This window comes from Anas acuta, chromosome 6, assembly GCF_963932015.1.
Source record: "Anas acuta chromosome 6, bAnaAcu1.1, whole genome shotgun sequence".
NCBI classification, from domain to species: domain Eukaryota; kingdom Metazoa; phylum Chordata; class Aves; order Anseriformes; family Anatidae; genus Anas; species Anas acuta.
In genome coordinates this window covers 27,190,435-27,216,676 of record NC_088984.1, presented here as the reverse complement: position 1 = coordinate 27,216,676, position 26,242 = coordinate 27,190,435, and the positions used below count along the sequence as shown (strand labels likewise).

At 38.1% G+C, this 26,242-nt stretch overlaps 1 protein-coding gene across 4 annotated transcripts in view; it reads right to left on the bottom strand.

The window, feature by feature from the left end:
• CCNYL1 (cyclin Y like 1) overlaps window positions 1-26,242 on the bottom strand; it is a 42,917-nt gene that overhangs the window by 9,444 nt on the left and 7,231 nt on the right. For all 4 annotated transcript variants that reach the window (XM_068685995.1, XM_068685996.1, XM_068685994.1 and 1 more), the window contains 7 exons: window positions 12,326-12,400; window positions 10,041-10,075; window positions 8,445-8,545; window positions 6,959-6,994; window positions 6,189-6,240; window positions 2,474-2,593; window positions 279-445 (listed from right to left, as the gene is read on the bottom strand). In XM_068685995.1, coding sequence (XP_068542096.1) covers window positions 279-445; window positions 2,474-2,593; window positions 6,189-6,240; window positions 6,959-6,994; window positions 8,445-8,545; window positions 10,041-10,075; window positions 12,326-12,400 — 586 coding nt within the window. The remainder of the gene's footprint in view (window positions 1-278; window positions 446-2,473; window positions 2,594-6,188; window positions 6,241-6,958; window positions 6,995-8,444; window positions 8,546-10,040; window positions 10,076-12,325; window positions 12,401-26,242) is intronic.

Here is a 26,242-nt window from a genome sequence, read left to right as displayed (position 1 = left end):
GCACTTTGAAGTTACACCAATGCAAGGCAGCCAGTCCCATGGCTCACCACTGGAGGAAAAAGGTTAAAAGAAAACTAATTTTGAAGTTACTCATCCCAGTAGTCAGAAATACTAAACTAGATTTGTCTCAAAGTAAGGTTAACCCAAGTTTCCTAGGTTAAAAAAGGGAATGAGGCCTGACACCAGACATCATAGCACCAGAGACATTTTTTTCAGTAAGGCATGATCACAAAAATTACCATTCTGGAAGAACAGATTAGTCAAACCTTGCAACTTACATGTCCTCAACAGTAATGTCCTTCAATATTTGGCAATAATCCACATTCCAAACAGCCTGATCATCCCAGACTTTGGAAGCCAGCAGAATAGCTCCTAAGACTATCCTCTTCCAGTTACTAGGGCAGATGTCAATCTCTGCATAGGTTAAAAGCCTTTCCAAATAAACCTATAAAAAAAAAAAGTTTTACATGTGTAATTAAGATCTAGAGCTGAGTTGTGACTAGCATGTTTGGCTGATCAAATATGCAAATATATTTTATCCCATTACAACTAGGTGTATAAAAATAAATATCGGTGGGTAACTACTTACACTTTAGAATCCCAGCTTTCAAGAGTTAGAGGTTTGTTTCTTTATTGAAAAAAGTGAACTGGACCACCAAGGTATAAAATAAAGATACTGAAGAATCAGTTCTGAGCAGCAAGTACTGCTGTTACAGTGAAACACTGCTAGAGTTCTTTCAGTCAGTCACTGACAAGGCCTAATAGGGCCTATCCGGGATAATAAATCACTCAACACCACGCTAGCCTTTTATTATGGTTAAGGTTCAGCACTCGCAGCTTAACAGGAAGTACTAAAACTAGCACTGTGATCTATAGTCATTGGACAAAGATGCATTAATTGGTATCTCTCCACAATAAGGCATTATAGTACTATTTCTGCTTCATCCTCCACTTTTATCTACATCAGTGAGATATCTAAGTTCAAAGATATGTTAAGATATGTTCCCATGCAATCTCAAATTAGCCCAAAGATATTGAAGCAATGCCTTCCTTAAAAGTTTTCTACTATTTAACACTCCTGTAATGGTCTGTGTACTAAATAACTAGCATTTTCAAATTTGAATATTACATTATATATAATATTATATATATAAATAATTTGAATATAGATCGTTTTTGACATTGCATTCCCTAAACCTGGTGGGTACAGGAAGCTGTTGAATAGGTCCAGTGGCAGGGTCAGTACCTATTACCAGGGTCTCCTTATGCTTTCTTCCCATCCTTTGCTTGTTACCTTCAAGTGGACTAAAAGTGTTCCTATAATAACAGAGCCATCTAGTGGTAAAGTCCACTTTAAAAACAACTATTTTTTGTTAAATATTTCAGCTGGCTAGATTGCCTGGGGTTATCATCTTATTCTGTCAAATCGTCTGTGTATCTTTGGAAAAGCAAAAACCTCAAACTACTCTGAGTTTCAATAGCTCTAACTATATAGCCCTTTTAATTAGCTTACTTACTTAATAAAGAGTCCTTCAAGCTGAGTCTACTTAGTTGCCACACTGTCTTTTGGTGACAGTTCTTTTCTGTTCTCCTTTCAAATTGTTTAGCAGTCAGAAACCACAATGAAGACTGAAGTCTAGTGTGCAACGAAGTGCAGAGTTTAAGAGATTTTCTAATGCAGTGATTATATAGGTTGTGTCTTTTCCTTCCCCTTTACGTACTTACAGGTATATACCTGCATGTGTGTGCATATGTGCACGTAGATTCACACATACATACGTGCAGACAAACTTAAATGTGTGCGCATAAAGAAAGTGATCAGTATCATCATTTTTCTTAATCCCATCTCTGTTTTGGAAAGCAAACACCTGTAGTGAACTTACATCCTTTTACAAGTATTCTTAAGTTCCAAGTACATCCACATCACCTGGGGAAAAGGTCAAAAAAAAAGAAAAGAAAGGGGGCAGATAGAGAGGTGGCAATGACTAAGGACATAATGAGAAAGTTTAGCTCATGGAATTCCTGCAGTATTGATCCTTAACCCCTTAGGGTGTGTTATTTATGCACTGTTCTTAATATGAAGTCAAATCTCCTGCTCTTGCCTCCATACCTCTGAAATAAAAGATGTCTTCGCATCTCATCTTGGTATACCCTGCTGTTTATCTTATACCATTTTATCTGCCCTTTTCAAGCTTCTTCACCGAGTTACGTATTATGAAATAAACAAATGTTTGATTGGACAAGTAATAAAGCATTACATATTTATAGACAGGAAAGGTAGTTCCTTTAAAGTTAACCACTTCTGTGACTACTTAGAAATCTTTCCCAATTAACTCATTTGTATACTGTCTTCATAATTAACATGGTTTCATGAGGTACTGTAACTATTTAAATTGTGGTTTGGCCCAGTTCACTCACTGATAGGACAAAAGTATTCTAAATGCTTAAATTTCAGTAATCAGGCATCTCTTACCAATGTCACTATTGCACATTCAGCTGTCAGTTGTGCAGCACTGAAAAGTGTCCGAACAAACCGGTAGATGTGCTTGTGATCAGGGTCATGCTTGTAGTAGTCATCTGGAACTTCTTCCCGCTGAAATAAAGTCCTTTGAATTACTGAAAGTTTGTTTTATTAACTGTAAAGAACAGCCGCACACAGTTATTTCTTCTCACCAAGTAGAAGCTCATACAGCCATGCTCATGTCACAAAGAGCTAGAACAAGATCATGTACTGAAAGAAATAAATAGACTTGCAATAATGAGTATTACAATCAAAGCAAACAAAACAAAAAAGGAATAGATTTAGCTGATAAGGTCTGCGTTGTCAACACTTTTTTGATCTGTAAGACTAACGGGAAAGAACATGAACTAGTGTCATTATTAAAGGAGCTTACTATTGCACATGGAACTTTTTACAGACTAAAAAAAAGTTAAAAAGAAAACCCTGAAATTTTATCCAAGTTAAGAAAATCACAGGTGTATACACACAAGGGAAAAACTGACTTTTCAAAAAGCAAGATTAAGTTCACAAAATCCCCCTTTCAGCTGAGGAAAAGCATAGGAACACATTTCAATAATTTCATCACAGGCAGAACTGGATGGTAGCTTACATTGTCTTCATCAGACTTGTTCTTGAGAAATTTCAGAAAGACAAAGCTAATGAACAGCTAGATTTAACTGTGACACGATACTAAGTTTAAATTTAGAAATTTAGTATTTAGAAATAAATTTAAATTTCTAATTTAATAAAATTAGATTAAATATAAATTTAATTTCTTAATTTGAATTATTTCTAATTTAAAATTCTAATTAATTCTAATTTCTATTTTTTTATTTTAAATTTCTAAATACTAAATGCTAAATTTATTTCTAAATACAGAAGAGAAGAAAAGCTTATAAATAATTAAGTTTGTGAAAACAATCCTAAAACAAGTAATGAAGAACTCCAACTTTGCACATTTATTCTGCAAGACTGGTACCTGTATTCCAGGTTACAGGTATAGTGCAATACAGAACCAGGTGAGAACAGCACAGCTGCTTTATGTTATACAGGTAGTTATAAGCAAAGAAGCAAGTATTTTCATGTGGCTTTGTAGTTTAAAATAGCCAGATAACAGTGTCAAGTAAAAGAAGAGGTAAGTTAGTGCCAGAATGTCTATACAACCTTCTAATACACCACTAACCAACATTATAAATACCATGGGCAGAATCCCCCTTGCATAATTTCCTGTGTGACTGAGGCTGAGCTCAAGCTCAGATGTATTAAAACTTTTTGCTTTTATAATTCGTCTACAGAACCAACAGTCAGCATAGAGGGCTTTTGTAAGGGAGCAAAGAGATGGGAAGACATGCTATCCCTAAAACTGAGCATTACTCTGAAAAACGAACCAGCATGCAGCAACAGATCCTGGCAGTACCATTGGGGCTTACTATTCACAAAAACATACTGTTGACCACAGACAAGTTATCATGGACAGAAGAGAACCACAAGTGCTTGGCACATATACTTTCCCCTTTTGCCTCTGAGAGGATCCAAAGCGGTGCAATAAATTGTCTGCTCTCTCTCCCTTCACCAGCAAGGAGAAACAGGCAACAAGTAGACAAGATCTCATAAGTCAGTGCTTAAGTAGTAAAAAGATAAGTTTGGCTGGATGTAGGAAAAATAATAAGCCAATTCAAAGGGTCTGCATTATAAAAAAAAAAAAAAAGGATCTCACAAGAACACTAGTTTTCTCCAATGGACTTGCAAGTATAGCCTTTAATTTACTGATACAAAAGTATCTATGCCCAGCTACACTCACAGTTCAGTAACTTGCATCTGTGCTCTTCCACATTACTTTTCTGGTGGGGATGTTAAGGTCCTCAAAAATGAAGGATGCAACATGCTAAATAAACAAGGAAATACTAGAAGCATGTAGACCCAAAGAACAAAGCTGTTCCTGAGCAACACCAGGTTCCCAAAAATAAAGATTTCTGAGGTGGAAGCACAACATTCAATTAGTGATCTTGTACCTAAAAACTTGTGATAAAAAGAGACAAATGAAGAAGACACTAGAATTGACTGAAACACAAAAGCATCATGCAGAATGGCAAATGGAGCCCTCCAGAACCTGTCAGTATGTGCAGTACAAAACCACATGGAAGCATGTTTTTGCTGACTGGAACTGAGGAGGAAAAGTCTAGGACCAGTATTAGTGATTGAGCCCTGTGATGCTGGTAACTTGCAGTTTGTTACTTTTGTAATGAAGGACAAGAGAGCCTGGATAGTTACCTGGATTTGGACTTCCTTGTAACTGAATCTTTATAGAGGACAAATTGTGCAAAAATTTCTTCCAATTAATCTTTAAAGGAACCATAGATACTAGGCCCCAAACCCTATTGCTAAAGGCACTAAGAAGTAATTTATACCTTTCCCCTCAAAAGTATGACATAGAGCCTTAACACTACATATCTGTCTGTGTACTGCACTAGGATAGAAGAAACCTTTAAGTGTTCCCTAAAGGATACGATGATTTTCCGCTATTCCTACTCACTAATTAGGAGGAGAGCTATACGAGCTGATCAAAACATGTCAGATTGCTAAAAAAAGAAAACAAATTGTCTGATGAAGTGGATGGAGTTCATCTTACATAAATAATTCTCAATATGAATCAACTGATTGAGGCACTTAAAACAGTTTTGGACCAGGTATTTTTCTTGAAGTGCCACATTTCATACAAGAAATCTATATAGCTTTTCTCTGAAATTCATTATTTTGATTGAGTCAAGAGTTATGTTTATTAAAGTATACAATTCCCAGCACAATAGGTCCTGTTTATGGATGAACCTCTACCAAAACTTTAAACATTTTTTTTTAAACTGATTGTTAACAAGCCAAATAGGTGAGCTAAATTAAGCTGCATTCACTCTAATAAGTCACAGAGTGAATTGTGAATTTTTAAAGACACTACAGCTTTGCTAAATTTATTTCAGGTGAGAGAAAATAGAGTAAGAAGTTCTACAGGACAGCGAAGTCTAGTAGTGCTCAAACTGGACATGAAGAGCACACACTCCTCCAATCTTGAGCTAGCCTGTACTATGAGGTTTTGCATCTTAAAGATTGCCTAAAAAGGTATACCAGAACCGTTTACGTTGGAATCACATACTGAATGCTCCTAGATGTTAGTGCAAGCAGCATTAAACATACTGGCTTAAAATTTTTGCCTTTTAAAATAAGGATTGCTGTCTCCTACTCTGTGTGATGCTTCACGCATTAAATACTCCTGTTTACAACCTTAAAAGGTTAGGAACATACCTACTATGTCTTCCCAAATAAATTGTTAAGACTTAACTAAAGTAGCATTAAAAGAGGAAAAAGGAAGGAGTCAGACAAGACAGCTCTGGTATGAGAAGTATATAAAGCAAGCACATGCTGATTCACGTAGACAGATTCAGATAATGCAGAGAAAACCAAACATACATTGTAATATTCAGAAAGACCAGTTTCTGTTCGTGATCTTGCTGATATCAGAAATCCAGCAGACACCATCTGCACTGTATTTTATGTATAAAGATATAACTTAACATCAATTTGCTTTTGACCTGGTGCTAAGACTTTTTTTTTTTTTTATAAGTTCTATGGAACAAGATTTTTCAAAAAAAAATGTATATTAATACACATTCAGAGGATCAAAAAAAGCTACACTTACTGTGAGAGGATGAGATTTTTCATCAAAAATATCCAATGATCTGTCTGAATCTCTACAAAGTAAAAATCTATGTTTTAACAACAAGACTTAATTGGTAATGCTATGCTCCACTAAAAAGTACTATTCATTAAAGAATAAAGGAACATATTTTATAGTTCATCTTTTCCTAGAACAATGCATGAAGTTACATTGCATTTTTGCAAAGCATTTAATGGTAAGATCTTACAACTGAATATTTAACAAGCTAAACAGTGAAGTTATCCACATTCTCACCAGCAAGTCAAATTGAATTTCTAAATACAGAAGCCATAGTTCACATTATGCTTAGTACACTTCTCCTTTAAAATGTGAAACCATGTCATTAATATCATTATTTCAAAAAAGACAGCTGCAATTTTGAAGCACATGCTGTAATTAGCTATAATGGCAATGGTTATTTGTACATGGGACAGTGTGTTCCTTCACATATCAAAACTAATCTGTACCTCTGTATTCAGAGGTACAGCTAACCCAAGTCCAAAGGCTGACGCGTGGTAAGTTAAGTGTATTTTCCTCACTCCTTCTGTTTTGACTTTTTATGCTCTGAAGCATGTGTCATTGGATAGGTGTATTATGGACCTTTGCATATCAACTCAAAAAGGGGTACAAAGAGGAAGCAGATATATCATGAAGTTACCAGATTTTTTTCAACTCTTATAACTGGCTGTTACTGAAATAACCAAGACCATATCCCTGGCTCAAAAAAAAAAAAAAAAAAAGAGCACACTCACCTGTTCTTTATGTGGTAGAATATTGCTAATGTTACACTACAAAAAAAAAAAAAAGGAGAAAAATACAGTTTTAACAAAGCATATTGTAGCATATCCTGTGCAGATTATTCTGATGCAAAAGTTGTTCCGGGCAAAATGTTCAGAACACATAATCTATTAGCATCCTCCCACATTCCTGAATACCCGTTACCCCATTTCTGATCCTTACCTGCCTGAAGAAAAACTAGCCAAATCAGACTTGCTAGCCAAACTACTTTTACATTTTATGTAGAGATATTTGTGCCTTGAAAGAAATAAAATTATGCTGGATTTTAAACACGTACCTTCATTTCCTGATTAGGTGACATTTATTGAAAACGTGGACTATTCATAACTAAAATGTGACATGTTCTATTTGTTGTTGCATATACTCTGCCTATGTTTCAACTCTGTATCTCTGGCTGTCTAATTTAAGATGTTTTGTTTTGTTTTTAATTGCAAAATAAAGAATGCCATTGTTGACACGCATCTACTCATCAGTGTTGACTCTCATTTACTGCAGACAAATTTCAGATATTCACAGTGACAACAGGAATATTGCCATCACAGGAAATCATCATGGACAAGCACTGATCTATTGCCAACTGTACACTGCATCAGCACTAGCTTTTACATTTGTTCTTCTTTAAAAAAAGAAAAAAAAGATAAATAACACGCTAGATACCTTTGTCTGAAACCAAATTTGAAAGCAAAAAATCATCTTAGATATTTCCAAACTCGACTAAACTGTTAAGACAGTAAAGCTTTCTGGGCCTGAAGCTGTTGTACCTTCCTTTCCCTTCAAGCACTTCTCATGTAGAGTATTCCAGATGAGAAGAACAGTCTCTGTGGTATCCAGAACAACAGCTAAAACCACCATTCCTACTGGAGAACCAAGACAACTAAATAACTGTCAAACTCACCCATCTAACATAAGAAACATACCAGGAAGAAATGGGCGCTAGAACTAAAATCAAAGCCAGCAATATGCTGTTATCCACAACTAGAGGGCAGACTAATACCACCAGGAAGTAGCAAACAGTTGTAGAAACTTTTCCTGAAACTCCATACAAAATACACTTCAAGTTTTCCCAGATCTACAGTTTATTGATTTGGCTTTCAATTTGAAGACTCTGAACTCACCCCAATACACAGTTTTAAAATCAAAACGCTTACACATTTCAACACTGGTTCAGTTTCTCAAGTGTATGACAACTACTCTGAAATATGATACATTAGCTCTGTAACAAAAGGAAAAAAAGAAAGGGAAAGGGAAAAAAGGGAAAAGAAAGTCCACTTCAGCAGTCATTTAATTAACTAGACCTCTACACCTTTTCCTTGACCAACTTGAATAATGCTCCCATCACTGAAGTGTGAGACTACTTTTGGAACAGACACCAGCACAAAAGTCCCAAATAAACTTAGCAGTGTGTTACTAAGCCCGTTATTGATAACTAATGGCTCTTACCACTTTATTGTGCTTCTAAGATTAGGTTGACTGACAGTGCTGTCATCTATAAATATTGTTGAGCATGAGCTGTATTTTTTCGTAAGCTGCCCTGGAGAAACCTTTGGGAGGAGGAAAAGAAAACAACAGGAAATAAATTCAAAAAGACTGATTCTGTAAGCTTTGGTTTAACCACAGTGAATACCGGCTTTACAGCTAAAGTAGCTACTGAGAGGTCTTTGTAGACGATTGCTCCTAGTGTATAAGCTACCTCATAGCCATCAAGTTGCTCAGAATAAGCCTTTGTGCAAAATTGGCTTATAAGCCATCCCTTGTAATATACATATTTTTAGATGAGTAATTTTCAGCAGAATTAGCTGCAGCTAAAGCAGCCAAGTCCTTTGATTTTCTCAGTTCTTTCACTCCACTCTTGCCAGATCTGGTCTCGGCCTTTCCCTTACAAGATTTTCTTAGATTTTTTTTCTTTTTATATCCATCATCATTTTCTCCCTTCCTTTACACCACATCTTACTCCTTTACATTTCTGGTTATCCAATCTCTCTTCCTGTATAGACAGTTTTGTGTTTTGAGTTCTTTTATATATTAGAAAAAAGTAAACCTCTCCCTAACATTTACTCTCTTCAGTCATGTCTTGGTTAGCATCTGAAATCTGGAAATAAACAACTGTTCTATTTTGTCACCTGTCTTAATGCTGTAGATTTTATACTTTAAGAAATTTTCCTATCTTATTGTAACACTAACTCAGGCTTCCCTGAGCATTTTTAGAGAATTCCTTGAACTCAGATATATCATCATAATCAAGAGAAGAGTTTTAATCTAGCAATTCAAGATGTATTAGTCTCTGCAGCCATATCTTTAAAAGCCATGTCTAGAACTACCACCAAAAACAATCCAATCACAGTTCACCTTGGTGCTGGCAGACTAAAGCTGGTATTATAAGGAGGGAGGGCTGCATAACCCCATAATTGTATTAAATACAATACATTTGAAATATTATCTTACTAGTAACTTATCAGTAGACACTTCTGCTAGGCAGGACTTTTAAACTTTGTTTTAGTATGTTCCATTACTAGTCATTTTTTTATCCACTTATTAATAAAAAAGATGGAAGATAAGTCACATTAAAGAAAAATATCCATGTGCAGAAGCAGCTTAGAGCATATTTTCAAACTTTAAAGCTAACAGCTTATTATTTGTTCATGCTGATGACACTGTTTGTTCTTCATTCTTTTTTATGCTGAATGTTCATCACAATAAGCCTTACAGTGATGCTTAAACAATAAGTTGTTTAAGACTTGTCATCTCAGCTGAGAAATTAATCCAGTTTTATTTGTTTTAAATACCAACATAGGCAGTTTGACTTGTATTTTATTCCTTACTGTTTTGAAATGTTTAAGACTGATAAAAGAGAAAGCCATTATTATTCTTTTGTCATTAGCTACTCTATGCTCTGTAATACTATGCCTGCTTATTTATTTTTTATTTTTAAAGATGGGCAAAGATAATGAATTTTTGTCTTGCTAAGAATGACTTAGAATGTATGCAGGACCATACACATACAACTACCACAGTTGTTTCTCTAAGAATTTTACTTACATGGTTGATGTGGTTACTCTTCCTCTTCTCTCTCACTAGAAAAATGGAGAAAGAATGTGAACTTTTCTAAAATAGAATCCTGATTTACATTCAATCAAGTCATCCTATTAACCTAGTCTTCTGAAGTACGTGAGCATTAGAAGTTTCTAATTTGACTGTTAGGTCTCTAGAGAAGTAAATTTTGAGCAAAAATGTGAAGTTTTATCAACCTAGCAAACTACGTACTACTTCCAGCTTTCCACATGTATGTTGCGGAACAACTACTGCCCATCACACTGCCAGGAAAACGTCTCAGCATTGAACAGATGTTAGTCACTATAAAAAGCTGGGTGATTTTAAGACAGTTTGAATAGATAATGTCTAATATCAAACAGCAACCACTTAGCAAAGAGAAGTAAAACCACCACATAGCCAATTTGCCAGACACCTAAGAAGGAACTGAAGTGCCTTATGTACATGTTCTCTCTCTTCCCATTAGACAGCAGAAGGTAAAAAAGTTATTTCACTACAAAGACAATGCTGGCACAAACTACAAGTAGGTATTTATCAGATAACTGCAACCATTTTATTTAATCACCTCAGACTGTCAGACTTTTAAAGAAAATATCAAGGACTGGCTCCCAGCTGTAACAATAGCAGTGAAACAAAACACTATTGTTAGATGACAGCTGAGAGTTGCACAGGTAGTTTTAAAAGTGAAACAACCTATACAAATGTGGCCAGCCTGGACAGGTAACTGTACCTCCTGCTCCAACCTTTTGACCTTAAGGTATTACCACTTGTAAGAAGGACACATTCTCTTATACATTTCAAAAAATAACAAATTGAAGAGAATGTCAAAATTTAGTCTTTGTTTTTTAAAAAATAAATTAAAAAATCTCATGATTATGATAACATCTCAGTGAGAGAGAAATTAAGGATATTAATTCTACTGATCCTACGGAAGTTTAACTAAAGAAGATCCAGTGAAATTACAAAATAAATCCTTATGCTTGATTTGTTGGTAAAAATCAATTCATCCAACTAATATGAACTTCAGAGAGTAGTTTAATAGCTATTAACTCACCTAGTAGACCATTTTTCTGCATGAATACAAGCATACACATTTCAGTACATTATAATTGAGGAATATTGAATCTGTTTAAAAGCAATACTACTCTCAACAAGGACATTCATATAGTTTGAAAGTTAAAGACTACTCAGTGAAACTACACTACAACGTTCAAGAACTACATCAACTTGTAGCTGCAACTTAAACAGAGCTTGCCTATAAGGAGCCTGAATTTGGCAGGTCAGATCCTTCTGTCTGTTTGAAGGCCTCTAGAAAAGAGACCTACATTTCCTTGGTATCATCTTTTCTGGTGAATCCTACTGTTGCTTTTTTCCACTGCTTAGAGATTATCTGAACATTGTGAAGTTGATATAACTGACAATTTTACTACTTGCAATAACAGTATCAGCAGGACTGCAAGTGACAGACCTGTCAAAATAATACTACTTTTCTGTGGCAAAGCTATGCCAAAGTGGAAGACACACTGTAGCTTTCCATCAACCCAAGCATAACACTAGCTGAGGAAAATGCTTCAAACAAGAACCAGCTATAAAACAGTACAGAAGCATTCTTAAACTAGTATCTTAAACTCCTCTTCAGTTGCAACTTCAAATTTTAATACTGTAAAAATTATTTTTTATTTATGCAATATGAAAATGCCTCTGCTTTTTAACATAGCTACAGTACAGTAGTTATAAATAGCTATAGTAATTGTTCAAAATTGGCTTTCTGATTTAAATAAAGGATCTGCAAGGGAACTGGAAATCCCAATACATCCATGTTATTAAAAACAGTAATCAAGAGTAATTATGCTATGGAAACTATTCAAACATTTTAAAACAACATATTCAAAAGTAACCAATGAAGACTGATGGTTTAGGTTTACTATTCCTTACTATTCATTCTTTTTAAACTTTTTAAGAAGTCCTTGGGTCATAAAAAAACACAAAACTACTTCTTGAAGGTTGAGTTACATTAGTGAAGTGATAAAGCCTTGCTCCCTCAGATTACTGGAATCCAGCTTCTGAAATCTCCTGCTATTTGAAATAACAAGTATTTTTTAAGTGTTAAGTAAATAGCCTATGAACACATTTCTGTGTAAAAGTGTAAGTTACTAAGCCTGTGCTTTGAAAGAATTAAATTAATTCAGGTATTCTTGAGGTGTATAACTAAAATAGGCAATTATTTTTTTCCAGTTTTCTTCCCCACTTTAATTGGAAAGAACTTAGCTTACCATCTGTTTGAGACTTGCTAAGGAAAATTGTGCTTGCTCTAGGATGATCAGATGGATTAGATTCCAATGCTAAATCTGAAAGAGAAAGGACAAAAAAAGGAAGACCATCAATAGAAGATGACGATTACTGCAGATTCCCACCCAGCCTTAAAATGTTCAAGCATGGTGATAGAATCAAGATTAGAAACGCATAGAACAGGTTCTCTAAAGCAAAATCTCTCTTTTGCCAAGACAAATAAAAAATTGTCATCTTCCTTTTTACTGGGAAAAAAATGCAGGCTTCTTTATACTGCCATGCAACTCTGAAGCAGCTTACAGTTCCCATCAAAACAAAATCTGGAAAGGTAGACCTCAGAAATGTATATATACCTTCAGAAGTCAGTATACAGACCAGCATGTTAGGATAGTTTGATGCGGAGCCTATGCTCAGTAGATAGCAGAAAACTAGAACTTTATAAAGATCTTAAGTTAAAAAATAAATAAATAAAATAAAGGACACTACAGACCTTACTTTCACTCTATACTTTATGTATCCAAGATGTCAGTAAACAATCTTTGTGGTCCTATACAAGAGCTTAATAAGTAACTTCGAGTGCTGCTAAGTATCAAAACACACGTCTAACACTATTCTTTTCTTTTGGACTTTCAAGTAAAACTCTGCATAGCTAATAGTTACAGAAAAACAAAATGGTTTCTTTAATCCTTTGCTGCAGTGATGGCATCAGATGAGGATATATTACTCCCTTAGATTAAGATGGAAGTGATCACTAAAAAGTTTGGACTGATCAATCCGTAAACATCATAATGATTTTTTTTTTTTTTTTTAAATCTTTGACAGCAAAAGAAGCTGCTTGAGGAAGTCACAAACAGTCCAATTTCTGTGAGCATATCAATAGAACCATCTTGCTAATGCTATGATCCTGTACATCCCAGAAGGAGCAAACTCTCAGCAATTTACATTCTGGTCTCCACCTGTGCTATTTATGCCACGCTAACCATAAAAGCAAGCAAGCTCACAAACTCGCACATTACTGTTTCAAGGCAGTATGCCAATACTTTTTTAAGGGTGTCACGACTGCAAAGTCATCTACTAAGCACCATCAACTTCTCATGAAAAAAAAAAAAAAATCTTAAGAGGTTTTTATGCACTGAGCCAACAGAGCTCTGATTAAATAGTAGACAAAGTATGCACAAACTCTTGGTGCTGGAAGTCTCAGCTATGTGAATGTTTTGTGCTACTGCACCTAGCCCACAGCACAGCCACAGCCCTCATGCGTCAGCAAGTGAACGTCACTGTCAAAGTGCGTGTATGCCCGAGACTTCTCGTTCCAGGTTCCCATTGGTACGCAACACCAGTATCTAGGCCTGGATATTTTCCAAGTACTTGGCTCACATCACTGATCTTAGTCCAACCATGTTGTTCTGACACTGGTCCAGGAAGCAGACCACTGTAATTTTGAATCTCTACTGTACAAATAGGGTAACCAACGTGTACTACAGAATAGGATGATTTTTCAGCCAGGAATTTCCCCCTCTCAAAAAAGGACACAGTCAACTACAAAAGCATATCCTCTTGAGCAGGGTTGAAAAGCAAAACAGTATTTCTATTTCTACTTTACTGTGCTCATTCCTGGCATTCAATTAACAGATGCATGTATTTAATCACGTAGTTACAATGTAAGAAGCCCTAGTTTAGAAGTCCTAGAACAGAATTTATACTTACCACTTATACCTCAAGTACCAGTGGTACATACTTGATTCTCTGAAAAAAATCCAGCATACGATAGTATGCCACACCAGCACATTTCAACTACTACTTATAATATTGCAACAAATAGCTTAACTTATTTAAAACTTGTCCACAATGTTGTAACACTTTTAAAATCACTTTTAAAAACACTTTTAAAAGGCAATATGGACACAAATTCTAGTTTCTAGTGCTAGCATTCTATTACAAGAAAAAAAAAAAAAGACTGACACAAACCAAGGAATTCACTAATAATAGCAAATTTTAAACAACTTTTGGGATTTGAGAAAGGAGTTATTCAGGAACTGAATTATTTTACTAGACTACCAAATGACCAAAGTGTCATCAACAGATGGAAGAGGACTGCAAAATGCAGAATTAAAATACAGATTATTACATTATTTTTAAGTTTAGACATAAACAGAGAAAATCATTCAGAATTTATTTACAAATTAGCAGCAACTTTTAGAGAAACAGAGTAAGTCAGGTTAGAACAGACCTCAGGAGGTCTCCAGCCCACCCTCTTGCTCACAGCAGTGTCAGCTCTGAGGCTTTACCCAGCTGAGCCTCCAAAACCTCCAAGGGCTGGAAGGCTGCACAGTCTCTCAGGGCAACTTGTTCTAATGCCCACCTGTCCTCATGAGAAAAAGTATTTCCTTGTGCCCAGTTGGAACCTCTCATTTCAACTTACATCCCTTGCTGTCTTATATTCCAGCCACACACCACTGGAAAGAGCCTGACTGCATCACCCCAGTGACTTCCCTGTAGGTACTGACAAACTCCTGTGAAGTGTGCCTGCAAGGTTTGGCCCTCTTTCCTTCAGGCTGAACAAGCACAGCTCCCTCAGCTTCTCTTCACCTGTCTCCAGGCCCCTGAGGGGGATTAATGCCTACAGGGCCAGGGGACTCGCTACTGAATGGTGCAGAAGAGCATCTGGGGACTGTACACAAGACTTAAGTGATATTTAGGGGAAAGACTGAAGGCTGGGAAAGGGAGAGAACAAGGTAGACTGGGGAGGAACAAGCACAGGAAAAGAGAGAGAAAAAGGGATGAAAGTGGCATTAACTTGTAAACAGACTGCTGGTCAACATGCTTTCTCTGGCCAGGCATGGTGCCTGATCACTGCAGCCTGTCCTGTCTGTGCAGGTCCAAGCACCAGCAACTGGAGCTCAGGTCTGCAGGCCTGGGGGTTCATGTGTCCAGGCGTCAGCAACGTCAGCAACTGGGCAGACTGTGTGTCTACCACCAGGTGCTGGAGGGACCCATGCTGTATGTATGCATCTTCTCTGCTAATGGGCTTTCATCCTGATCAGCCACGGAGGAGAACAGGATGAGGCTTCTGATGCTGTTTATGCCTGTATGTCGTGTTTTCTGCCTGCACTGATCTGTATGGCCAGCTGTGTATGCATTGTGCACGTGTGCCTTTTGGGAAGCCTTATACGAACCTACAGCTGCAGCAGCTTCCCCGTTACCAGGCTACTGAATGTGGTAACTCCCAACATGACTGCATTTCTCCTTCCTCAATTCCGTGAGGTTCCTGTTGTCCTCCAGCCTACTGAGGTCCCTCTGAATAAGCAGCCTCCAGCATATTGACTGTTGCTCAGTAGGGTGTCACTTGCAATTTGGGTGTACTCCATTGTCTCATCCAGGTCACTGATAAACATTACAGAGGACAGTGGTTTTTTTTTTTTCAGGGAAGAGACAGTAAGAGTTAAATAGCACCCATCCTCTTTCACCCCAAAGAGAAATACAGTTAAAACACTGATTTCCCTGAGGTCTTGATTCACTTTGAAAGGACACTTCTTGATACAGCTTTCTTCTTGTGCTTTGTCTTTACATCCATCCTTCTTAGATATTAGAAGTCAGGTCTCAGGCAAAAAGCACTACAAGAAAAACACCTGCAAATACAACCAACTTTCATCCTGCACAAGAAGGGTCTGTAACAGGTGGCACTGTCGGATGTATCAAGGGACAGCATATTGACACAGTCACACAAGGAAAGCGTGCCTTCCTGAACCTAATCAGACACATGTGAAGAGAGGAACAGCAGTGAAAGGAAAATAGACTTCATTGGCTCCAGTTCCACAGTGGTTCTGCTAGGCACAGGATGCTTTCTGCTAGACAACATTAGGTGGATCAGCACCCACAGCACACCAAACCCACATCGTCACACAACCAGGTAGAGTCATGGTACTAGTGAACCCCAGAACACCCCATGCAGTTCCTGGTACAACACACTATAACGTGATCGGGACCAACTGTAACCAGGCTTCTTAAACCAAAATAATGTGGCATTAACAGAAACAGCACAGCTGATCTGTCTTGCATGACACTGGGAAGAAAGAAAGATGCATTTTATAGACTGCCTGCCCGTAGCTTCCCCCTTCTATGCAGCCAAAGAATTTCAACTCTCCTTGCTTTACTGTTCTCCCTGGACAATGCTTTTCTCCAAGCAATGGAAAAATTATCACATGGTTTGCTCCTCCCAAACTGCCCGTTTTGATCATGAAACAGCAAAAAGGAACAGCAATACAATTGATCAAGGAAACATAAGGCAAGAGGCAAACAAGGATGTGAGAAGAGGCAAAATGCAATGGGAAACACAGCAAAAGAAAAGCCAAAGAGATTAATCCACCTGCAACCACTTCAACTCACATCCAACCATAATTCCTAATACTTCATCTTCGTAGCACTTAAAAATCCCAAACTAAGATATCTAGCTTGAAAATAAGAATAAGTCTTGTTTATGAGCTGCATCAGAAGACATATGACAGAACACTCAGTCTTCACAGGTAGCTAGCTGAAAAACAAAGGGGAAGAGTAGCATGCCGTGGGGTGAACAGAAATAGTAGAAATTAAAGCATGCTGAAACAGGAATGACAGAAGTGACAGAACACGATGATGCTAAAAGGCAAGAAAAAACTCCAAAACTTTGTTTTAATGGCTACCAACTCAGTAGAAGTCAAACATTTTCCATCAGAACCTCACACTTCATGACACTGAGGTGAGAAGGGAAGATTCCCACCAGAAATGCAGTCTGTGGGAGTGGCACAGAAATGGTGCCCTCCACCTCCCCAAGAACTGCATATCAAAAGCAGCCTCCCCCCCAGTTTCAGGGTACTACCAGCCCTGTCAGATCAACCCCTCTCTCTCCAATTAGAGCCCAGAGAAGACAAAACTCGCTTCCCTCTCTCGCCATCCTTGTTTTAAAGAATTATTGCAGTTTGCTTGCCCTCCAGACAATCTCAGCTACCCCTGCTGCTGCACACAGATAAGGACACACAGCTCCCCTGGGGCAGATCACATTGCTTGTGAGAGCAAACCTCCGTTCTTAGCTCAAGTTCTTACGTCCTTTCCTTGACACAAAATCTGCACAAAGAGTACTTTTACTCATCTGTCACGTAAGAATGCATGTGGGTTTTAGGAATTTGTAATGCTAACTACTTTTCTACTGTCTTACACACCTCCACAGGTGATTTCTAACTACGAAGAGCACATTTTACATACCACATCATGTTACTTACATTATCTCCTGAATAAAGCTGACAATCACAGATGTCACTGTTACTAAGTAGCAGCCCTTCAAAGATTTCACTACTTTTGGACACTAAAATATTGTATTTCCTGTGACAGTTTTATCCCCATCCTCTGCTTCACTAGACAGCAATAACATTTTGATAGAGCACATATTTAAAGCATTAAATCATAAAGCCATCGCTGCTGTAAATTGAGTTTCTTCCCTTGCTCAGTGGGTTGCTAGTTTTGATTAATGGTTGAGCTTCTCTTATTTCATCACCTAACAGTGCATAAAATATGAGAGTTACTTAACTCACAATAAAGATTTAAGAATTAAACCAAATCAGACCAACAAATTTGCCCATCCATTTCACATAGCCTGTTACTCCTAACAATAACTTCACATAAAGTAATTTGTTCTTTAAAATTATGTTACTCTATTCCCAACAATTTACCTACCAAATTATAATTCTGGTTTCTAAATCCAACCTGCTTTGTTTACTCTGTGCCAACCACACAGAACATGCCACAGAACCAAGCACACAAAGGTTGCTTGCTTCCATTTGCCTTCCCCTGTTATGTCCTCAGTGACACACAGCTTAATCTATCTTTTCAATTTTCCACAAGTGGCTTCTTTCCCAGATTTGGGCAGAATTAAAACATTTTCATCTCTTGTTTATTCATCTTCAAGAAAATCTCTCTCTTCCATAAGAGGAGGGACTCAAAATATATGAAACTTGCTGTTTTAGTAACTAAACAAGCAAATTTGAAAACATAAAGGACTCGATTTGTGGTATAGCAGTGCTTTTACAAACAACCAGCTCTAAGACAGGGTATCTATTTTGAGGGAAAATCTTGGTGAGGACTTAATCTTAACTAATACTTTCCTATATACAGGTCCTTTAAAAACACTCCTAACTCCCCACTGCCCAGAGGAAATCAACTATTTATTTAAGAAAAGCAACCAAAAACAACCTACACAGTTGGTGTTTGTTCACAGAGTGACAGAGTGGTTGAGGTTGGCAGGGAGCTCTTGAGGTCAGCTAGTCCAGCTCTCCTCCCCTACAGCTACAGCAGGCTGCCCAGGCCCAAGTCCATCAGGTTTTGAAAAGCTCCACAGACGCAGACTTCACAGCTCCTCTGGGCAACAGGTTCTAGAGGCTGACCACCCTCGTTGTTAGTTGGTTATTTCTACAGATCGTGACTTTTGCATTTCTTAAACTGCAGGAGGATCCACACTGCTTCGGCTGGCCCTTGCAGCCAACCCCAGCACGATCCTATCGCACACTGGTCACAGCCCCTGTCAGGGAAATGTGGTAAGAGATCTATTCCACTGTACACAGTACCTACTGCTTCTGGACTCAAAGAAATTAAACTTCAGGCTGTGTACCTGCAAGTGTTACAATCACGTGCACACATTTTAACTAGGCAGAGCAGGATGCCAGGAGCACCCAAAATTCCACAGTGAAGGCAGGACCAGTGAGAAGGAAGGAAACTACATGTCTATAGAAGTGTATATTGGAAGTAGAAGGAAAACAATAGTTCACAAGTAAAATCTTAAAATTAGCTAACATTTTGTTAGAAAGGTATTTCTGGACAGCATTCAATGTAGAACCATTAACAAAGCCAAGGAGGAAGAACTGCTTCCACACTGCCCGCTTTTCACTGCCCATATAGACTTTTACATGGATCACAATTCACTACCATGATAAGATAATGAAAAAAAAAATAGGAGCTGTGGAGTTTCTGCTCTAAATCAAAATAAAATTTTGTAGTGGGTTTATGTGGCAAGGTTTTGGTAGCAGGGGGCCCTAGGGGTGGTTTCTGTGAGAAGGATCTAGAAGCTGCCCCATGTTTGGTAAGAGCCCCACTGCTGACCAGAGCCGAGCCAATAAGCAATGTTGTTTTTGCGCCTCTGTGAGAGCATATTTAAGACAGGGAAAAAAATGCTGCGCCACACAGCAGCTGGGAGAATGAGAGGAGTGAGGAATGGCCTTGCAGGCGCCAAGGTCAGTGAAGAAGGAGGGGGAGAGGTGCTCCAGGCGCTGGAGCAGAAGTCCCCTGCGGCCTGTGGTGAGGACCATGGTGAAGCAGGATGTCCCCCTGCAGCCCATGGAGTACCACGGTGGAGCAGGGTTCCACGCTGCAGCCCATGGAGGAGACCACGGTGGAGCAGGTGGCCCTGCACCGACGGAGGCTGCTGCCTGTGGAAGACCCCTGCCGGAGCAGATTCCGGGCCAGACCTGTAGCTCGTGGAGAGGAGCGCACGCAGGAGCAGGTGACCTGGCAGGAGCTGCTGCCCGTGGGGGAGTCAGGTTGGAGCAGTTTGCTCCTGAGGGATGGACCCTGTGGTACGGACCCATATCTGGAGCAGTTCTGGAAGAGCTGCTGCCTGTGGGAAGCCCAGGCTGGATCAGTTCATGAAGGACGGCATCCCATGGGTGGGGCTCCACAGCACAGGGGACGAGAGTGACCAAGAAGGAGCGGCAGAGAAGTGCTGTGGACTGACCATAACTCCCATTCCCCCGTTCCCCTGCCGCTCAGGGGGAGGAGGTGGAAGAGGGTAGATGGTGGGGGGGAAGGTGCTTTTGGTTTCTTTCCTTTGTTTCTCACTTCTCTAGCTTGTTAGTAATAAGCAATAAATCTTACTATCTCCTTATGCCGAGTCTGTTTTGCCTGTTACAATAATTACTGAGTGATCTTCTCGTCCTTATCTCAACCTTTGAGCCCTTTTCATCATATTTTCTCCCCATTCCTCTTTGAGGAGGGGGAGTGAGAGAGCGGCTGTAGTGTAGCTCGGCTGCCCACTCGAGCGGAACCACAACAACATTACAACAATAATTTTTTCTACACTTTACACATTGAAGCAAGATCAACCTAACTTTCACTCCTAAATCCGTGCCAATAAGTTTAAGGGAAGCTTTATCCGCACCAACATTTTGAATGCATGCTGCCTTCCTTCTCACAAGTCATAGTTCAGAAAGGAAAACAGGTGAGTATCACAAATCCCTGTATCATGTAGTGTCTACAGGTAACACAACTATGACGCACTGTGCTGTGTGTTAGGTGTCACATGCCAGTCCATCAGGTGGCACGTTACATTTTTCTCTCCTCTTCCAATTGCTGACATGGATGCATTAATTCAAGCTTCACATGAAGTCTGGGTTTTTATTAAAGTTAAAAGGGTTTCAACACATCTTTTGTGCCATTTGAGGCACAAGCTCAAACACAGTCGCTCTTTACAGTGGCTTTGTGAGTTCTCAGCTTACCTTCATTTTGTTCAATAAAAGAACAATAACTATCTGTATACAAAATATGTCCAATGGTTTTAGAGGAAAGCTGTTTTTGGCTTTGAAAGAAACCAGCATTCAACAGTTTATTATCCAAGTCTGACTGACATGATCGATGACAAGCCAGTGTTACTTTTCACAGTGTAAAACAACAAAAAAATCAAAACCCAACTATGTTCGATTACTGCAGTGACTGAAGATCCTTTCAGAGTTCCACAGGCAAAACTGTGCTATACACGCACAGTTCATCAAGCACTGCAGAATGCTATCAGGTTGATAGCAGGATATTTGTATCAGCTGTGGAAGTAAAAACCCTGACACCTGTATCACCTACAAGTGGGATTTTCAGTTTTATTCATCTGGCTTCGCTACCCATTTGAAAAAACAGCAGAGCTATTTAAGCACAGTTGCATCTTCTTTCATCCCTTAAAGTGGAAACAATTCAAAGATTTCTTCTGAAAACATGATTTTCATAGCAAGTGAAGTAAGAGTGCACATTTGAACTCTATCTGAAACAAAGACAAAACAGTAATATTTAGAAGTCTCAAGATTAGTTTGTTTCAAGGATCTGCAGATCCAAGGTCTCGGTTCTTAATGTTTGGTAGTGCTTCCCTCCTACCACACTCAGTAACTTCCTCTTTCTTCCTATATGTGGAAGACTGTTGGAAGCCTTGATGTAATGTGTGATATGAATTTGGGAGGAGTAGTTTTTTGCTTTTTGTTGGGTCATGCAAGAGTTAGTTCCCCTGTTAGTCATCGTCTCAGTACAAGCTCAGCACACTGAGCACATCGGAGAGAACAGATACCTCTAGCTACAATACTTCTGGTGTTCTACAGCATCTACCCCAACAGGTAGAAGAAAAAAGAGCAAGTATCACAAAGAAAGCCAGAAAAGGAGAGGATCCGAGAGATAAGTTACATGGTAAACATAGTAATTTGGAAAAAAAAAAAAGTTAACATGAAAATGAATTCAGTTTCCTTAACTCCTTAAGTTTCATTGAAACCCTCAGATTAGCTGTATATTTCAGTATTTGTCATTTTATGGAAATCTCTGAGTTATAATAGCTGCTACACTGTAAGTCTGAAGAAAGACACCAAAACAAACAAATCTGCTTCCCTCCAGGTATGCCTCCTGTATACGCATTCCCTATCAGTGGTTCTTAAAAAACTAAGGCTTACATAAACTTGCTAGTTACAGACATCCACAAGATTTGGTGGAGAGAAACAGAGGATTCCTTAGCCATCAGCAGTATCTACACATAAGAACAGAAATACAGACATTGTAGTATGGCAATATTTTCTTCTATTCCCAAACATATAGGGCAATTTCAGCACTGCTTCTGAAGGACTTGCCAATCCCATCATTCCCACTCTGTGCACTTTTCAGGTCACTTCATAAGGCATTAGGCATCTTAAGCCAACAAGGTGGAAGGTGTTTCAGGCTTGTAAGAGTCAATCCTTTCTCATTTGTCAAGACCCCACACTATTTGTAACTGCTGCAAATACCTAGTTACATGTAATTCCTAGTCAGCGGTAGGAAAGGGATATTGATGCTTCTTGGGAAAGGAGAGAGAGTTACGTAAAAATCTCAGTAAATATGGGGAAAAGGGGAGCAGGAATAACAAGGACAAATGTATCTACTGGCTTCCATCCCCAGTTTCATATGTATCTAAGCACACAACTGAACAGAACCACAAAAGACAACACAAGATGGTTAAGTCTCTGATGCCAGCAGTTTTCAGCACAGAAAAAAAGCTGATTCCTTGCATCAAAGTGTTCATCTTAAAAAAAAAATAATAACATTTAAAGCAGGATTTTTAAAAAAACATCCATATGCTTTAAGCAAGCTGACATTATATAAGAGATGAACAAACGAACAAACTTACACCTTCTGCAAGGAGGTTTAGACAAGTTATTGGTGAAATCTGATCACAGATAGTCAAATATATTGATTATCTCTTCATCCCCAGCACTGGTATGTAGACAACTTGAAGCTTGCCCCTTTCACTGCAGCACAGTTTCTGGAGAGCCAGAGGTTGTTTAAAAAAAAAAAAAAAAAAAAAAAAAAAAAAAAAAAGGAAAAGCAAGTTCATGGGTAGCTTGTAAGAGTTATGCTATGCACTAGTCTAAGCCTGTTCAGGTAAATCTCTCTTTATTCTCTATTAACTCTCCTCTCTCATGTCCCCTTATATTTGTTTTCCCATCTAGCCTCCATGCAATTATCTTGTCCCACTCAGCACCTCTCCTGATCCTGTTTGCTTTTCCCTCTCATTCCTGATCCTCTTTTCCCTTCATTCTCCAGCCCCCAGCTCTTCAGGGGAAGGTACCGCATGATTGTGTCCCATCAGATCAGTAGGTCAGCAATCCTCCACTTGGTTCATGGAATCAGGCATGCCCCTGATCAAACTGCTGCACTCAGCAAACAGCAATGCTGAAAGGAGATATTTTCAAGTACAAATGAGAAAAGCCTGCCAAGTGAGGCCTTGTTCTAGTTTTATCAAAGAATTAAGGAATTTATGAAAAACTAGATCTATGTTTAAACATAGGGATCTGGCAAGAAAATGTCAATTGCACGAAGTTCTCCACAAAATAACAGGAAAAAAAATCCCTAAAATAAAGGTTATCAGACACTTGTTTGGAAAAAAAAACAGTAGTCAGCACAACACAACTGAAACACAACATTAAGATCGAAGAGCTGCTGATTGTAAAACTAAGCAGGAAAGCCTTCTTGGTCAATTCCAACTGCTTTGGACTGCTGCTTCACACAGAAGCAATGAACACCTAATGCTCGGCTGAACAACCAACTAACAGCTTTAGATTTTGCTTTTGGCTTTTGATATCAAACATCAACACAAGGCATGAACCTATTTAGAAGAAACTATCAGTTTTCCAAATTGTGTTTGTTCCATTTACTTAACACAGCTTGGCTTAGAATATCAAACCACAAATGCAGGCTTATTTCTCATTCAGAAAAAAATCTGCACGGAATAGGTTATAGCTCAGGATCTTGACAACAATAAAATACAAAGTCATCCTTTAAATTCTCTTCGCAGCGGAACTGACAGTCTATTCCCATTTGAATCAACTTTTGTTGAAGCATTACATTTTCAGTTTCACAGTATGTTTTATCTCCCTCCCACTTACCCTTCCTTTTTTGTCTTATATAAATACCACCTCATAACCTTTCTTGTTTAATTCTGCTTTGATATAGACAATCTAAGCAGTTCTGACTGGAAAGCTTCTGGAGCTGGTTGACCACCATAAACCCTACTCCATCCCCTGAGGAGTACTTTGGATAAGCATTCTATTTCCAATTTTCGACAGCAGTTACTTCTATATTTTTAGCAATGAGATGTAACATAAGTATTTTAGATTTATATTCTGTATTTACCTACTGTATTTCACACATTACATTTGTCCTTTCCTTCCCCAAAATAAAATTAACGTCCATAATGTAATGCTTATGAAATACAGTGCCTGTTAAGCAGTAAGCTGGAGAAGCATCAGAATAATCCCCATTTAAGAGTGTAGACCTGTGAGGACCACATTCCACTTGCTCAAAAAAAAAAAAAAAAAGAAACAAAACAATACAAAAAAAATACCAAACTCAGCTGGTAAATTACGCATTCCTGATAACCAACATATTCAATTCTAGCAAAACAAGTGGAAAAGGATTCAGAGATTCAGGAACAACAAACTTTAAAGGCAGATATTTAAGGAATTAAGTCTCCATGACATTTGGATGCAAGTTTTCTGATATATTTAGCTGTGTTCTTAGGAACTCGTAGAACTGTGCATCACAAAACAGAAATAGTCAAGATTATATTGATTTCTTTTCCCCTGTAGCTTTTTATTTTTCTCCAAAGGATACAACAAAAGGCCAGTTAATTGGTTCTGAGGCTTCCTTTACTACAAAACTGGCTTATCTTAGCTAACCATTGCATTATACACTAAAAAAAGTATAGAAGTAATATTATCCCTCAAATTAAAGTGCTGGACTACCTACCACTACAGCAACAGAGTCATGTTCTGTAGTAGCCAGCAGCACAGAAACGTGTAGGCTGCCTGCACAGTTTGGTATGCTGACAGCTTTTATATCCTAGAGTTAAGAGGGATAAGCATAGGTACCTGGTATGTGTAAGTGCTGCGTTTACAGATTTAACATTTTCATAGAAGGTCTTAAACATACAGCAGTATCGCTGACAAATTCATTACAACGTCTGTTTTGTAACACTTAATTTCAAAAATATTCAGAAATTTTCACAAATAATGTTTTACGTTATGAAGTTGATTACTTATTCCTATTTGGTTAGCACTTCAGCATGTTCAAAACATGGACACAAGATACTTTACATCTAACATTCAACAAAGAGAATTGTATTTTCGTAAACGTATCAAACTCTGATACTTTTTGCAACACTAAACAGTCACATCAGTCAGAAAACAGTAGACAAACAGCATTCATTACATGCAGCAAGATCTACCTCTGAGGTCATGCAGTCAGGAATCTCACAGCACAGTAAAAGTGATCTTTAAAACCGTCTAACATGCAAACTATCAGTACTAACCTTAGGATTACCGCCATCCTCAAAATCAAAGTTCCCACGGACACAAAACTAAAGTTTGTGATGAACAACCACCACCTTATTCCTGGCCTATACACTTTTACTCATGTCTGCAAATTATAACAAATAAATAAATTAGTACTTCCCTACTTTGAGGCCAATTCTGACATCTGAATGAGATCAAAATTAAGCCTAATTATTTAGCACTGCTGACATGATCACATACTAAGGAGTCAATCAAATACAACACTTATTCCTGAGCAGGCTTATTTAGCTTAGGCATTTTTGCTTGGCTTATTCGAACATTTAGAGAGTTTAGTTCCTTCCCGCTTAATGAGCATGGGAGAGTTCAGACATTTCTGCAATATCTTCTCGCAAGAATAAAGTTTTATTTCTCCTAAATGGCAAATAAAATTTCTCCTGCTGTATCGCACAGCTGTCTCAAAGGAGACCCGGAGAGCTGACTGTTCCATCTCATTTCTGTAACAGCTGCACCATACAGGGCTGTGCAGAACCACACAAGTTTAATAACTCCATTTCTGAAGGTTTCCTCGCCATCATGCAGCCAGTTTCTCTACCACCACCAAAATTTGTTCACAAGCTTGATATGAGCACGGAGGACCAATAATGATTGTTATTGTACGCATCCTACACTAAAGATGTCAGGCTATTTATTTTTCCAGCTGAATATATTTCACGTAGGTGTGGTTATAATTACAAAGAGGAATAGCAAAGCACTTAATTAGAGAAAGTTTTGAATACCATCAGCTCTTCCACTATGCCATATGCCTGCAGAACC